Below are 15,875 nucleotides of genomic sequence, written 5' to 3'. Positions count from 1 at the left end.
AATTCACTAATGTATTTTATCCCTAATCCTTTGGATGATGAACCCTAAGTCACTTGTCTTGATTCTCAATCCCTTAGCCAACCAACACAAGTAATCAACATTATCGTTTGGAAATTAGTGAGGCTTAATCAAGATTATTTTATCCCTGGAGATAACCCCAATTAAGTATCCGATTCAGTTCAGGTTTTAACGAGATTCACCAAAATACACGTCAATCCCTGGAATCATCTATGAGGTGCACAAGTTCACAAAGCAATATTAAGTATAGAAGGTGAATAATGAACTCAAATAATATATTAATGCGAAAAAATTACATCAAATAGGATTCAATCTTTTTCTCTCCTAGCTAAGAATGAAACTAGCCACTCGTGAAATACAAAAAGAGAGAAGAGAAGAGGGTTTTTTAGTAAAGGGTGATGTGTAGTGGTGTATTTTATGTTGTTGTTTATACCTCTCTATTTATAGAATCATAGGTATGTTTAATAAATACAAATAATCTCCTTAATTTACAAAATAATATAATCTATACAAAGAGGAAATTATCTCTTCAGCTCATATAATTTGTTTTAATTGTTACAATTATCCTTCAATGAAAACAGTTATTATTTATTATTTTTAAATAATAACTGAAAATGGAAACAAAAGAAAACAGTTAAATTGAGATTATTAATTTTGATATGAAGTAAAACTGTAAAACAGTTAAAATTCATCATAATTATTAATTTTAATTTAATGGTTATTATTTGTTTAAACTGAGATTCTGTAATTTTTTATGAATTGAGGAGATACATTCCCTAAAATTTTGTATTGGTATATTAAGGCTTAACTTAAACAGAAAATTAAATCAATCAGATATTAAAAAAATGCAATCAAATTGCTCTAAAAATTTTAATATGATATTAAGATTTAATGAAAAAAATAATCATATCAATCTTATATTAAAAAGTGATATCTTATTGGTCTAAAAATTTATATTCGATATTAATATTTATCTCAAAATTTAAATCTGATATTAAGATTTAAAGAAAAAATAATTATATCAATCTAATATTAAAAAGGTGACATCTCATTGGTCTAAATTTTTTTTATCCTATTTAAGTTTTAATTTAATATTTATTGCAAACAAAAAATCGAATGAATCAGATATTAAAAAAATAAAATCAAATTGCTCTAAAAAAATTTAATCTGATATTAAGATTTAATATAAAAAAATAATCATATCAATCCAATATTAAAAAAAGAGATATCACATTTCTCTAAAAAGTTTAATATGATTTTCCTAAAAAAATGAATATGACATTAAAATTTAATGAAAAAATAATCATTAATATGATATTAAGAAAGGGTATATTCTTTTTTTGTCCATGAAATTTAAAAATATTATTTTTACTTCTTGAATTTTGTAAAATTATTCTTTTTAGTCTTTAACATAATAAATTAACATTTTGTTACATTTTTTTTTGTATTTTGTGATAGTTTTCAAATGTAAATTTAAGCAAGTAAAAATATAAATTAATTTAGACAGCTAAAAATTGTCACAAAATATCAATTTAATATGTTAAGGACTTATTAAAACCTCTTAACAAAAAACATCTTGGGAAAGTTACTTTTGATAAATTAGTTTCATCATTCACAACTCTTTTTAAATAAAAAAATCCTACAAATATGCCTGTAAATCATAAATTGTAATCAAATTTAAGTGAATGACATCTTGAATTGGTGGATTTGGTGATTCCATAAAAAAGATAATCTTATTGTCGTGTGTGACGAGAAAGACACTACACATAGTGACAATGAAGGTGAATGGAGAATCACATCCATATAGATCTATAATGAACAAAATCAATGAGTGTCTCATTACCTTTTGAAATTTAGAGTGTAAAAGGATTTTGAATGGGAAACTTTGGAGAGCTTAGATGAAGAGGACAAATTGATGTTGGAAGGAGGGAAAGCTAATGAGGTTAGATGCTGAAAGTTTTATCCTTTAAAAGAAGATTAAAGGTTCTAAGGAGAGAGAAGGAGTTGGAACAATTTGGAAATTAAAGATTTTTTTATTTTTCTTTTTAGGATAACTTTTAACTAACGGTATTTGAATATCATTAATGACATTAATTTCAATATAACGGAAGAATCATCTTGAATTAATTTTAAAAGATAAAATATCAAAAAAAACTTTTTAAAAGATAAATGACTAAAATAAGCCAAAAAAATTAAATAAAAATATTAAAAAATAATAATTAATATATTTAAAAATAAGTTATCAACAAGATAATGAGTACTTCATGCTGATACTGTAACGACTTAAAAAAATAGGCCTATATTTCTTACACACTCGTAAAAAAATAAGCCTATATTTCTTAACAAGATTTATTTTCAATGATTAATTTCTCACTGAACCATTTATTTTTTCTGAAGGAAAAATCTCGCAGGGAAAATATACCATCTTTATTTTTCTGAAGCCGGAGCACCATGAATGATGGCATCCCAATAAGTATCATCCCATTCATCTCTGTACTTTTCATTCATTTCAACAAAGTTCTTAAAGCACTGTTTAAGCATATTCTCTTTCCATTCTTCCAACGGAGGCAATCCAATTTCAGCCACTAGCCAGTGTTTATAGTCAGCCTGCAAAATAATTTTTAAATTCAGAAAATTAAAGGTACTTGCAGTACTTTCGTAGCTGTACCACACTGACTCCATTAAACTCAAGAAGGTCCAACTTTAATTTTATGATTTTTTTTACTTTAATTTCTATCTATTGTTAGTATAATTTTTTACATTAATAATCAATTAAAAATTATTATTGTATAATTTTTAAAATAATTATTTTTTTCTATATACTATTGTAGCTATGAGTACAGATATGACATGTAAAAATTGTATCCTGACAAAAAACAAAATGTATGTATATTTCACTGAGAAGGGTATAAACAAATTCTAGTTCCTTACATTGATTCATCCTAGTATAAGAGAGTTTTAAATAGTATATTTCACTGAGCAAGGGTATAAACAAATTCTAGTTCCTTACATTGATTCATCCTAGTATAAGAGAGTTTTAAATCTACCCATTGTGATTAATTTTCTGATACGTACTACTCCATGTGAACTGCAATATTTTATATGATATATATAACTATCAGGGTATTTTACAAACACTATATATTATGAGATTAATTTCTCGATCAGGTCTCATGATCAGTTATAAGTAAGACACCTTTTAATAATTATTATTTTTCTAGATTTTTAAATTTACCTTTTCTCTAAGAATATAGCTTGTTTAACAACAACTCAACCAATCAATAAGAAGTTTTTTTTAAAAAGACAATCAATACCTAATTTTTCAAGTTGGGCTATTTGAGCATCAATCCCAAAATTCAACATTGACCTGATAATATTGATTATCACGTGCCATAATCTTACTATAATATGTGATACTTATTATCCAATGGGATTATGACACATGACAGATAAAGTTATCCATTATTAGTCAATGTTTAATTTTGAGGCTGAGGATTCAAACAGTCATATAAAAAAAATGAACTTAAATTATAGACGGACCAATTTAGTGAGTTGAAATAAATAAGAAAATTATTTACAATTAAATCTTTTAATTTTAATGTTAATTTGGTAGCATAAGTTTAAAACCCATCTCTCGTTATAAATTATATTTTGTACTAAAACCTTATTGTTGTAAAATAAATGAACAAGCTAGTTTGATATATTACAATGCAGGTCTAACCAAGTCCAAATGTTGAATATCTGGTTAAAAGAAACAAAACTCAAAAGAAAATATTCAACAGGTTGTTTAGTTCGATTTTTTTTAATTAAAAAATTGTTACCTGAAGTGGATAAAGGGAATGAGTGTAACGCTTGGGCAACCCATTTTCCTCCATGAGTTGATAGTATTCTTTAACAGATTCCATCATTTCCTTTTCTGTAGGTAAAAGAACTTTACCAGACAAAACTTTTGCAACCCACTTGCATTGCAACTCAATTATTTGGTAGACTGAATTCTGGCCACATCAAGTTATATAATTCACTTTAATAATTACAACAAAATATCTCAACCTATAAATAAAAATAATAATAAATTTAATTTAATGAACTTTGCATGAAAATAATTTATTTATATGAATGACTATAAAATTAGTATAACTTTGTCACCCAAATTAAAAACTTGTGATATTAACCTTGAAGGTTAAACCAATGAAAGAGAGCCATGGAGACAATGCAGGAGGAAAGACGTGTTTGTATAGTGGCCCAACGCGATTATCATCAACGGTTACTAGTCCATTGGTTTCAAGGAAAGGAAAGTGGTACTTGTATCTGTCATATTAAAAAAGATAAGGTCTAAAAAAAATGTGTACACTGCACCAAATGAGAATAATATTTTCCTTATTATTGTTATAATTAAATAAAATATAAGGAAAAAAATGAAACTTTGTGATTGTACCCTGTACAGTGGATTATGGCATCTGCATAAACGGAGAATCCATCTTCAAAGGCAACCAAACCATCTTCAAATACACATTTGACCTGGCAAAAAGACAAGAGTGAGGATCAACAACATCTTCTCATGCATATTAATCTTGAAAAATTAACGAATATATATTGTGTGAAATGCATATAAAATACAGAAATTATTTAAATTACTTAGTGTGGATATGGGATACTTTTCTCAGGTATATCTCTTGATGTATCCATATAATTCTAGTTTAGAAAAATATTTTTTTAAAAAAAAAAACAGAAAAGAAAGAAAGTAGTCCTAGTGGTGTTACCAATTAAAGTTTTGACACAAAAGTCAAGTTAGTTAAGTAACTTTGGTCAGCTTTTAATAGTTTTGGTCCGTGACCCTGCATATTTGAATATAAAACTATTTTCTAATAAATTTGATATATGGAATTTTCACTATTCCTTCTTAAAATACTTTCTTCTCCATTCTTGAAATTCCAATTTCTGGTATCATAGAGCACATGTTCAAATCATTGTTTTCTGCTGCAAAAGATTCGTGAGTTCATGGAGGTAGAATCATCAGTTTCTCAATAGCTTCATCAACATAACAAGATCGTGATCATGACAGGCTCGAATGGAAATCTCATGGGCAATCTTCCAATTCTTGATGGAATGAATTGGGGAGAATGGCGGATTCAGATGCAAGTTGTATTTGGATTTCAAGATGTTCCTGAGGTTGTGGAATGTGAAATTGCAGAACTTGAAAAACAATCAAGTGATCTGCAGAAAGCCGCATGCAAAGATGCCAAGAAAAGTGATTGCAAGGCTTTATTTTTTATTCATCAAAGTGTGGACAAGGCAAATTTCCAGAAGATTGCTCATGCAAAGACAACAAAGGAGGCATGGTGCATCTTGAGAAAGGCATATTCAGGAGATGCAAAGTTAAAGAAGGTGAAATTACAGACTCTAAGGAGATAGTATGCGATGATTCAAATGGAACCAACTCAGAAGGTAGCTGATTATTTCACAAGAATTCTCAGCATTACCAATTTGATGAAGGGCTGTGGAGAGAAGCTTGATGATCAGATGATTATGGAGAAAATCTTGAGGTCACTTTCACCTCGGTTTGATTACATTGTGTGTGTCATAGAAGAATCCAAGAATCTTGAGGATTTGAAGATAGAGGAGCTGCAAGGTTCATTGGAAGCACACGAGCAAATGCTGAATGATAGAGACACAGAAAGATCCACGAACCAAGCTTTACAAGCTCATTCCTCAAAAGGCAAAGGAAGAGGGAAGTGGAGCACTGATAAAGGAAAGGGAAGTCACAAAACTCATAGCAAGAATTCTAAAGAAACTCAATCAGAAACTGGAGAATCTTCAGGACAACACAAGAATGGAGTGAAGAGTTGGAAGAAGGAGGGAAAGAAATTTGATAAAATAAAGATAAAGTGTTTCAATTGTAATAAGTATGGACACTTTGCCTTAGAATGTACTCACAAATAGAAAGAATGGAGGAACAAGGCTGGTGATGAGGCAAATTTGGCAGAAGGAGTTAATAGTGACTCTGAGCAGGTTTTGCTAAGGGTGACTGAGAAATCCGACAAAGGAGGATCAAAAGTTTGGTATTTGAACCTTGTACATACGGTGAAAATTTGTATTTTGTAATCTTTGTAGATGAGTTCACAAGAATGTTGTGGGTTTATCCAATCAAAAGGAAGAGTGAGCTATTTTTCATAAATTTAAGGCATATGCAGAAAAGCAAAGTGGAGCAACCTTGAAGATCTTGAGGATAGATGGGGGAGGATAATACACCTCTAAGGAATTCGAAGACTTTTGTGAAAGCAAAGGCATAGTACATGAAGTTACAACACCCTATACTCCTCAGCACAATGGTTTAGTTGAGAGAAGGAACAGAACTTTGCTAAACATGGTAAGGAGCATGCTAAAATTAAAGGGGCTATCAAAGGAACTTTGGGGGGAAGTAGTCACCACAACTGCTTATATACTCAATAGATCACCTACAAAGAAGTTAGAAGTGATCATACCAGAAGAAGCATGGACAGGAAAAAAGCCAAGGGTGAGTCACTTCAGAATTTTTGGCTCACCTTGTTGGAAACATGTCCCAGATGAGAAAAGAAAGAAACTGGATGACAAGAGCACTGAGATGATCATGGTTGGTTATCATCCCACTGGAGCATATAAACTGTATGATCCAATTGAGAAGAAAGTCACTTATAGCAGGGATGTGATTTTTGATGGAGAAAGCTTGTATGACTGGAATAAAACTAAGAAGGTTCAGTCAAAAGGCATGTCAGTGCTTGATGAACTTGGTGAAACCAGTGGAGAAGAGCAATTGGCAATAGCATAGGTGGGGCATCTCCTGCAGTAGCTTAAAGACCTCAAAGAGTATCAAAGCCTTCTACAAGGCTAAGTGATTTCGAGGTGTACACTGATGAAGCAATCACAAGTGAAGGAGAATTAGTTCACTTTGCTCTTCTAGCTGATGCAAAACCATTAGGATATGTGGAAGCACTGAAGGAAGAAGTATGGAAGAAGGCTATGCTGGAAGAACTGGCAACAATTGAAAGAAACGATACTTGGAAACTGGTCAGGCTGCCAAAAGGAAAGAAGCCTATCAGTTTGAAATGGGTGTTCAAGGTTAAAAGGAAACCTGATGGAACTATTGCAAAGCATAAAGCAAGACTAGTTGTAAGAGGTTTCATGTAGAGGGAAGGTCTTGATTATACTGAAGTGTTTGCTCCAGTTGCTAGAATTGAAACAGTCAGGATTGTAGTGGTCTTGGCTCATTCAAGAGGTTGGAATATGTGACAGTTGGATGTAAAATCAGCCTTCCTCAATGGATTACTTGAAGAAGAAGTCTATGTAACACAACCACATGAATTTGAGAACAAGGAAGGTAGAGACTTGGTGTTCAAACTGAATAAGACTTTGTATGGTCTTAAACAGACACCAAGAGCTTGGAACAAAAGAATTGATGGGTTCCTACTAAAATTGGTTTTGAGAAATTTAAGGTGGAGTATGGAGTGTATGTCAAGGAAGAGAATGGAGACATAATCATACTATGCCTATACGTGGATGACCTTTTAATCACAAGCAGTAATGAAGTTGTGATTCAAACTGTCAAGAAGCAGTTGCAATAGGAATTTGATATGACAGACCTGGGAGTCATGTCTTATTTCTTAGGAATTGAGTTCATTCACAAGAATGGAGGACTGGTGATGCATCAAAAGAGTATGCATAGGAAGTTCTTAAAAGATATAAGATGGAAGAATGCAACTTAGCTAAGAGTCCAGTTGAGTTTGAATTAAAGCTAAGTGTTGGTCTTGATGAAAAGCCAATGGATGCCACATTGTTCAAGCAAATGGTGGGAAGCTTGAGATATTTGTGCCATAGTAGGCTAGATATTGCTTATGGTGTGGGTCTGGTAAGCAGATATATGAATGATCTGAGGACTTCTCATATGGCTGCAACAAAGAATTTTGAAATATGTGAAGGGCACACTTGATTATGGCTTGTTATTCTCCAAAGCAAATCATAATCAAGGAATAAGGTTAATTGGTTTTTTTGATGCATACTGGAGTGGTGATGTAGAGGACAGCAAAATCATCACTGGATATGTCTTCAAATTACTTGGATCAACAATTTGCTGGAGTTCTAAGAAGCATGAAGATGTTGGACTTTCAACTTGTGAGTCAGGGTACATGGCTGCTGCCTCAGCAGCTTGTTAATCAGCCTGGTTGGAGTCACTTTTTGCAGAATTGAAGATTCAGCTTGATTCAGTTGTTCAACTTAACATGGACAACAAGTCTGCTATATGTCTTGCCAACAACCCAATTGCACATGGAAGAACAAAGCATATTGGAACAAAGTACCACTATCTCAGGGATCAAATGACGAAAGGAAGAATAAGTTTGGCTTATTGCAAGTCAAAAGAACAAGAAGCTAACATTCTAACCAAAGCACTTCATGGAGAGTAGTTTTACAAGTTCAGAGAAAAACTTGATGTAGTGAATTGCTTAAACTAGAATTAGGGAGGAATGTTGATGTATCCATATAATTTTAGTTTAGAAAAATAATAAAAAAACAGAAAAGAAAGAAAGTAGTCGTAGTGGTGTTACCAACTAAAGTTTTGACACAAAAGTTAAGTTAGTTAGGTAGCTTTGATCAGTTTTTAATAGTTTTGATCCGTGACCCCGCATGTCTAGATATAAAACTATTTTCTAATGAACTTAATATATGGAAGTTTCACTATTCTTTCTTAAAATATTCTCATCTTCATTCTTGAAATTTCAATAATCTCCTCCTAAAATCACGCCAAATTAACTCATTTACGTGAAAGTTAATATTTATTAATTTTGCAAAATGTGAAAAGAGAATATATAGGTACCTTAGGTAATGGTAACCAAACAAGGTTGAATAATATAGTGTGTTTAAGTCTTTGCATTGGATGAAAGTTTGGGAAATTCAGCAGGTATGTATGGCAGTTTCAGATCACATGCAAGTATTAATTTGCTTTTCAATTAATTATTAATTTGATTTTTAAATAATTCAATTTGGTTTTAATATTTTAAATGATTCTGTTTACTTCTCGAATTCTTAAAAATTTAAAAATTAAATTGATTCATTTGTAAGAATTTAAAAATCAAATTAAATTTTAAAAAAATAAAAATTAAACTGATTCATTTTAAAAACTTTAGGATTAAATTAAAATTTTAAAAAATCTAAAGATCAAATTAAATTATTTAAAATATTTTAGAGATCAAATTAATAATTAAATGTTACTTTTACTTGTTTAGAGTATGTTATTTTATATCATAAAATTGAGAATCAAAATCATAATCATATGCTTATGTTTAAGGATATAGTTATCTAATTTAAAGTAAATGATTAACTTTAATTCAAAAGATGCTAATAAGCTATATCAACAAAAACCTTATAAATATCTCCTAAAAAGAAAAAAAAAACCTTATACATACCGCTGTGCGAAACATTATTTTGCCATAATCTCCGAGCTTCATTCCCGCTAAATCTGGATTTAGTCTTGTTGCTACATGAACTTCCCTTGCTACTTGTGCTATTTCTCTTGAGATGTCAAATGCACTTGGTCCAAGACCAATTAAAATCACAACCTATTAAATTGAAATTAATTTACATGGAATTAATGTAATTAAATAATAATAAAAATGATATTAAAGTTAATTTTTTATAGCTGCTTTACCAATATATGAAATCTTATTTTTTTTAATCAAGAGGAATGATACCTAGGCATCTCATTATATCTTTATAAAAAAAAAACATCTCGTTATAAACATCCCACCGTCACCTATGATCATTTCTCTTTGTTTTTTCACTTTTTTTTTTTTTTTATCAAATCATAAATCTTATTATCCTTATATTTTTTATTCTCTTTTAAACTGTTGTCATGGGAGTTTAATTAGGATGTCCACTAAACTTTTTTCTTATCAATATAAGATTATAATATGGCAAATGCCAATAAGTACTTTAAGTGCACTAGTTAAGAAATTAAGAGTAAATTTTTTTTATTCAGAGACACAAAATTATAATTTACATGAGTTTTTTTAAGATTTACACATTACACTTGTTAACCATACCCATATAATAATAAACTATATTTTATTCTAGAACATGGTCAACAACGACGTAGACGATCATTCTGTGATATATAGATACTTAAAAACATGGAAATTTTATTCTTCTGTACCTGATTATGGAAAGGTTGAGGAACTCTGTAGTTATGCGAATGCATCTGGAACCCCCGCCACGTGTCAATCCCGGGTACCTCCGCAAGTTTGGGTTCCACAAAGTGCCCCGAACAAACCACAACCGCGTCGAACCCCTCCCGACTCACTGAGTCACCGTCTCGACTCGTTCTTGACTCAACCACCCACTCGTTTCCCTTTCTCTCTACTCTCACAACCTCCGTTTCAAACTGGGTCAACTCGTTAATCCCGAACTCGCCCGCGAACCCTTCCAGAAACCGCAGCACCTCCTCGTGACCCGGGAACGTTCTCGGGTCACCCGATTCGTTTTTTACAAACGGAAAGTCCGAGAAGCCCATGAGCTGGCGCGGGAGGTTGGTGCGCAGCGAGAGGTAGAGGCTACTGTGGACGGTTTCGCGGGTCGGGTCGATACCCAATGGGTCGGAATCTGTTTTTGGGTCGTAGGCCCACATGCCGCCCACGTGATTGGACTTTTCCAAAACGACGACGTTGTGGCCCTCGTGGCGGAGTTCGCGCGCGGCGGCGAGGCCCGAGACGCCGGCGCCGATCACCGCGACTTTCAGTGATCGATGCATTGAGAGAAATAGAGAGAGAGAGAGAGAGAAAGTTTGGTTTGAAGTTTTGTTTGGATTGGAAGGTTGGGTTTTGCGAAATGATTTTTAAAGCTTAAACGTTTTGAATGATCTTTTTATGCTTTGATTGACTTTGTCTTTATTTGTCTACGCAGAAATAACATAAATATGCTTTCAAATAATTTTTACTTTTTGAATGCAGTTTAACTTGGGTAAGGCAAATAAACCCGCAACCAGAGCTGTTATTCCAAACCTGCTCTCACTTAGGGGATAATATCCATTTTTATCCAATATGGATAAGGATATTTCTCAAATTGTTAAAGTGAATATAATTATTAAATTATACCCGTATCTGTACTTATTATTATTATTATTATTATTATTATTATATTATTTTATAATTTTTCACAACATATATACCTAATATATATATATATATATATAAAAGATTTTAATGTTATAATTTTTTAAAATACAAATCAATTAGTTTAATAATTAAATAACAAACTCAAAAATATACACTTAAAATTTTTAATTTTTTTAACTTTAATTTATTTTTTATTTATTGTATTTATATATTATTTGAACTAAAATTATGAAAAGGTATAGTGAGCTATTTGTGGGTATATTTAAACTCACAGAGAGATGAGTATTAAAATTCTAAATTAGTCTCTTTTATACTTGTATCCACCTCATCTTTTGCGGAGATGGGAAGGATTTAATCCATCCTTCACCTACTTTGTTATCATCACTATTTGACTGTTAGAGGATAGTGTAGTTGAATGTTTGGTTAGAGTAGAATTGAGTTGGAATTTTTAGGATTCATTGACCATTCTTTTTTTTTTATATATACAAAATACTAATGAGTTTATTTAAATTGTTTTGACCATTGATAGGAAATAATTACATATTTGATCAATAAAATTAATCATTTTTTTAATTTTGATAAATTAATTAATTGAGTCTTATAAATATAAATAAATGTAATAAAATTGACAGATAATTCTTCTTATTCTTTATATAAAAGAAAATAATTAATTCATTAAGTCTAATAAATGTAAGTAAGTTGATTAATTTAATTAATAATATTATAAATTTAAAATTACTAATTTAACTTCAACTATTTCTAGATTGAAAAATATTTTTAACAATTTAAAAGTTTAAAATTTCAAGAATTCAGTTATAAAAATATTTAAATAATTAAATTACTAAATATAAATATAAATTTCATTATTAATTGATTTCATTGAATACTTTTTCTGCATTTAATAGTATATATATTGAAATTAAATAATTAAGGAACAAACAATAATCCACACACATAGTTTTTTTTTAATTATTCCTGCATGTAATTTTAGTAGTATATATTAAAAGAATAAAGGAAACAATAATTTAGATAATTGATGATCAGAAAAAATAAGCATTATGTGTTTCTAAAAATAAAAGTACGACTTTATGATAAATGGTGGATCTAAAAAATAACTTAGGAGAGTAATGAAATAACCTATGTAGTTGTGCGAATGCATGTGGATTCCTAACTTTGAAATTTCGGCAGAAAATCTTCAAACGGTTGTGTGATCCACACGAAAAGATACACAAAAAGCTGTCTTTTTGAAGAGAATTTCCATCCATTTGCTGTCTGGTACGCTACCTCATCCGGTCCATGTAAATTGTAATACCTTAAATTTTAAATTAAAAATATTATTTGAAAACACTCATATTTAATTTATTTTAAAGATACGTGTCACAATTTTTAATTGTCTTTCCATATTATCATATTAATCATAAGAAATTCATTCAAAATTTTTCTTCAATACAAGAAATCACAAGAAATTCAAACATTTAAATTATTTTATTATAAAAATAATTAATTTTTTTTTTATAAAAGCTTTCAATAGACTTTCTTTTCTTCCTTTCCCACGATTGTTTTCTTCCTTTAGATCAGGGCTCTTTCCTCCAAAAGCTTCCCAACAACACTGGCAACAACAATAATTTCTCCTCTCAAACACAAATCCTTCCTCATCAACATGACCCAACACCAACAATGCCCTCCTCATCAACAATGCCTCTCTCGCCTGAGCCTCCCTTCCTATGCGCCAATGAGGCCGTCATCGCCGGACTCCTCGACGTCGAGTCACACCACATGCCGGAAAAGGACTACCTCCGTCACTGTCGTGACAGCTCCGTCGACGTCACCACTTGCTTGGCCGCTTTTGCACCTGGACTTTTCGCTGTCAAGGTAGTTTCATGCTTGGAACTGTTCATCTTCTTTCATTTTGTTTTAGTTTCTTTACATATTCTATGAAAATAATAATATTTTATTTGTAAGGAACCGTTCCTTATATATGGAATCCAGAGTCCACCGAAGAAACTCAATCTGCCACATCACTGTGTGCTCCAATGCCGAAGAATTTGCAAGATACCGTTCCTTAGCCTAAGAAATCGTGAAAACACCTCCCATTGGAGATGCTCTTATATTTTTTAAAACAAACATGTCAATTGAAAAACGATAAATCTTTATATTGAATTAAAATAAACATGGATATAGAATAATTTAGTCTTCGTACATAATTAAATAACATCAATAATGTCACACGAGAAATAATACAGATACAACTCATAGTAGTATAAAAGTAAGCAAAATAAATTTTATATCCTTATCACAACAAAATACATGCCCTCGGAGAAAACATTTCTTAAAATACATCAAAATCAAAAGAAAAAAAAAACCCATAAACTAGAGCAGACCATTATCATGCTAATCATCGCTCTCTCCTCATATGTCGGCTCTAACTGCCAACGAAATTCCCTGTACTCCTCAATCTCCTCGGATGATATGTCTGAATGGTCTTTTCGATCCTTTATTACTTCAACTAGGTGTATTGGCTCCGCGTTATATATGAGAATGTTACCCTATCCATCATACTCCACTAGAGTCCACATGAATTGCAGATCACGACGAAGCTCTTACAAGCGAAAGTCCTCATAATAACTGAGCTTTGAGCGAGATATAAATCCCCTTAACGTATGGTCTACGATTTATAATGCTATAACAAAAAAAATCCCCATCATCTATCATTATCAATGTCTTGATTTATAATGCTAAATTAATAAAATAAATAGTATAATCATTAAATTAAGAATGTAATATAAAAATATCCAAAACCCTATATTTTTTATTGTTTTTCTTTTTTTACTCATTCATAACGAAGAATTTCACATCAAAATATTATAAAGAGAACCAATCAAAGCATTGTTGTATAGGGAGTGGAAAAATAATTAAAAACACCATTACATGGAAAAAAAAAAGGTTAGCATGCTCACTGTGAAATAAAATGAGGGGGTCTCCACATTGGAGTAAAAAAATAAAAACAATAAAACCCTTATTTATTTAAAAAGTGTAAGCAATAGATTTGATAAATACATTAAAAATAAAAAATTAAGAAGATATAAAAAGTTAGAAACTATTATTTTAAAAAATGTCATTTCAAGAAGCATTTAAAAAATATTTAAAAAACTTGCTTATTGAACAACCAAATAAGTTTTACTAAATATAAAAAAAATATATAATGTTATTAAAGGCACAATCTGAATCTATACTAATAATAAATTATTTTGTATCCACATTTCATTGCACAGTTTTTTTAAATCACTTTTTAAATTTTTCTTCGAACCTACAGTAATTTCTGACTCTTTCTATATTGTTATTTTTTTATATTTTGTCACTTTTAATTTTTTTATTAACTGCATTTAACTTCTCTATTTTCTTTTTATTTTTTTATTTAAATATTTAAAAATTTTAGAGAGACACGGACTTCCCTTTACCAAGAAGAAGAATATCAAATATCACAATATCTTCGACAAATACCTAAGAGTGCGTTTGGATAGAGAATTTTAACTGAGGAAAGTAATTTATGAGAGAATTTGAATTTCTGTAATTTAGAATTCATTGTTTGGATGCTTTTTATGAAGAATTTAAAATTTTGGAATTTTAAAACAGAATTTTAAACAACTAAAAATCTGGAATTTTAATTTCCTTCTAAAATGTGAGAAATTGAAATTCTCTTCTTACAGTCTTCTTTAAGAAACACAATCTGAGCTCCTAAAATATCGATCGGGTGTGAGCATAGAGGAACACGTATAACTAGTACACCAATCATATTTTCTCTTTTTTTTTCATTCAGTTTTTTCATCCTCATAATTTTAATTTTTTTTATCCAAACATAAAATTTTGAAAATAAAAGAATTTCAATTGAAGTATTTGAAATTCTTAGAATTTAAAATTTCTCAGAATTTTAAATTTCTCCATCCAAACAAACTCTAAGAGTTTATCTCATGTACGTGGTTCATGGTTTCATTTTAAATTTAGGGTTAATTACAAATTTAACCATTCAGCTTTCATTATTTTGTAAATTTTATTTTTGTAAATTTTACCATCTAAATTTTCAAATTTTATGCATTTTGCCACTGTTGATGAAAGGATGATGATTTTGACTTTTGACATCAATTTTAATTATCACCGAGGTAGAAAGTCATTTTTCTACATTGATTATAATTATAACCGATATAAAATTCTAGAAAATTGACTTTTCATATGATTTTGTCACCAACATGATGGTAAAATACGCAAAATAAAAAAATTTGAATGGTAAAATTTATAAAATGTTGAAAGTTGGATAGTAAAATTCATGAAAAAAATTTCAGTGATAAAATCCGTGAAATTATGAAAGTTTGGTGGTAAAATTTGCAAAAATATAACTTAAGTGGTAAAATTAAAAAAATAATGAAAGTTTGGTGGTCAAATTTGTAATAAAACCCTAAATTTAATAATGATTTTAATCTTTTAGTTTAATGAATTAATAATTACTTAGCTTAGCTATATAGGTTTGAATTAGATTTTACTACTAAATACTTTTAACAAAAAAGGTACAAAACAAAAAAAATATACATATATTTATAGTAAAAAAATATGAATTGATGTTATTTCATTTTTTTTTCTTTTTGGTAACAATATTTGTGTAAGTTTGATTTGATTTTATAAATTAATTAATTATGCAAATAAATTGTTTGGGTCAAACATTTCTTG

The 15,875-nt window shown here is 29.9% G+C and overlaps 1 protein-coding gene across 1 annotated transcript; it reads right to left on the bottom strand.

Moving 5' to 3' along the window:
• Positions 1 to 2,221: 2,221 nt before the first annotated feature.
• Positions 2,222 to 10,891, bottom strand: LOC114377627 (flavin-containing monooxygenase FMO GS-OX-like 3). Its single transcript, XM_028336236.1, has 6 exons — positions 10,199 to 10,891; positions 9,453 to 9,605; positions 4,454 to 4,536; positions 4,191 to 4,326; positions 3,840 to 4,013; positions 2,222 to 2,625 (listed from the first exon to the last, which is right to left on the bottom strand). Exons 1-6 carry the CDS (start codon positions 10,790 to 10,792, stop codon positions 2,446 to 2,448), a joined length of 1,320 nt encoding a protein of 439 aa, XP_028192037.1. The 5' UTR covers positions 10,793 to 10,891; the 3' UTR covers positions 2,222 to 2,445.
• Between the last annotated feature and the right edge of the window lie 4,984 nt (positions 10,892 to 15,875).

The sequence above is a fragment of the Glycine soja genome, chromosome 11, assembly GCF_004193775.1.
Source record: "Glycine soja cultivar W05 chromosome 11, ASM419377v2, whole genome shotgun sequence".
Lineage (NCBI taxonomy): Eukaryota > Viridiplantae > Streptophyta > Magnoliopsida > Fabales > Fabaceae > Glycine > Glycine soja.
This window is presented reverse-complemented; position numbering and strand designations above follow the sequence as displayed.

Excerpts from the sequence above, each read along its gene's own strand:
- LOC114377627 (XM_028336236.1), bottom strand. The coding sequence starts at position 10,792 with ATGCATCGATCACTGAAAGTCGCGGTGATCGGCGCCGGCGTCTCGGGC. Across the intron at positions 9,606-10,198 it reads CTCAACCTTTCCATAATCAG|GTTGTGATTTTAATTGGTCT; the intron begins GTACAGAAGAAT and ends TCAATTTAATAG. Across the intron at positions 4,537-9,452 it reads AAATAATGTTTCGCACAGCG|GTCAAATGTGTATTTGAAGA; the intron begins GTATGTATAAGG and ends TCTTTTTGCCAG.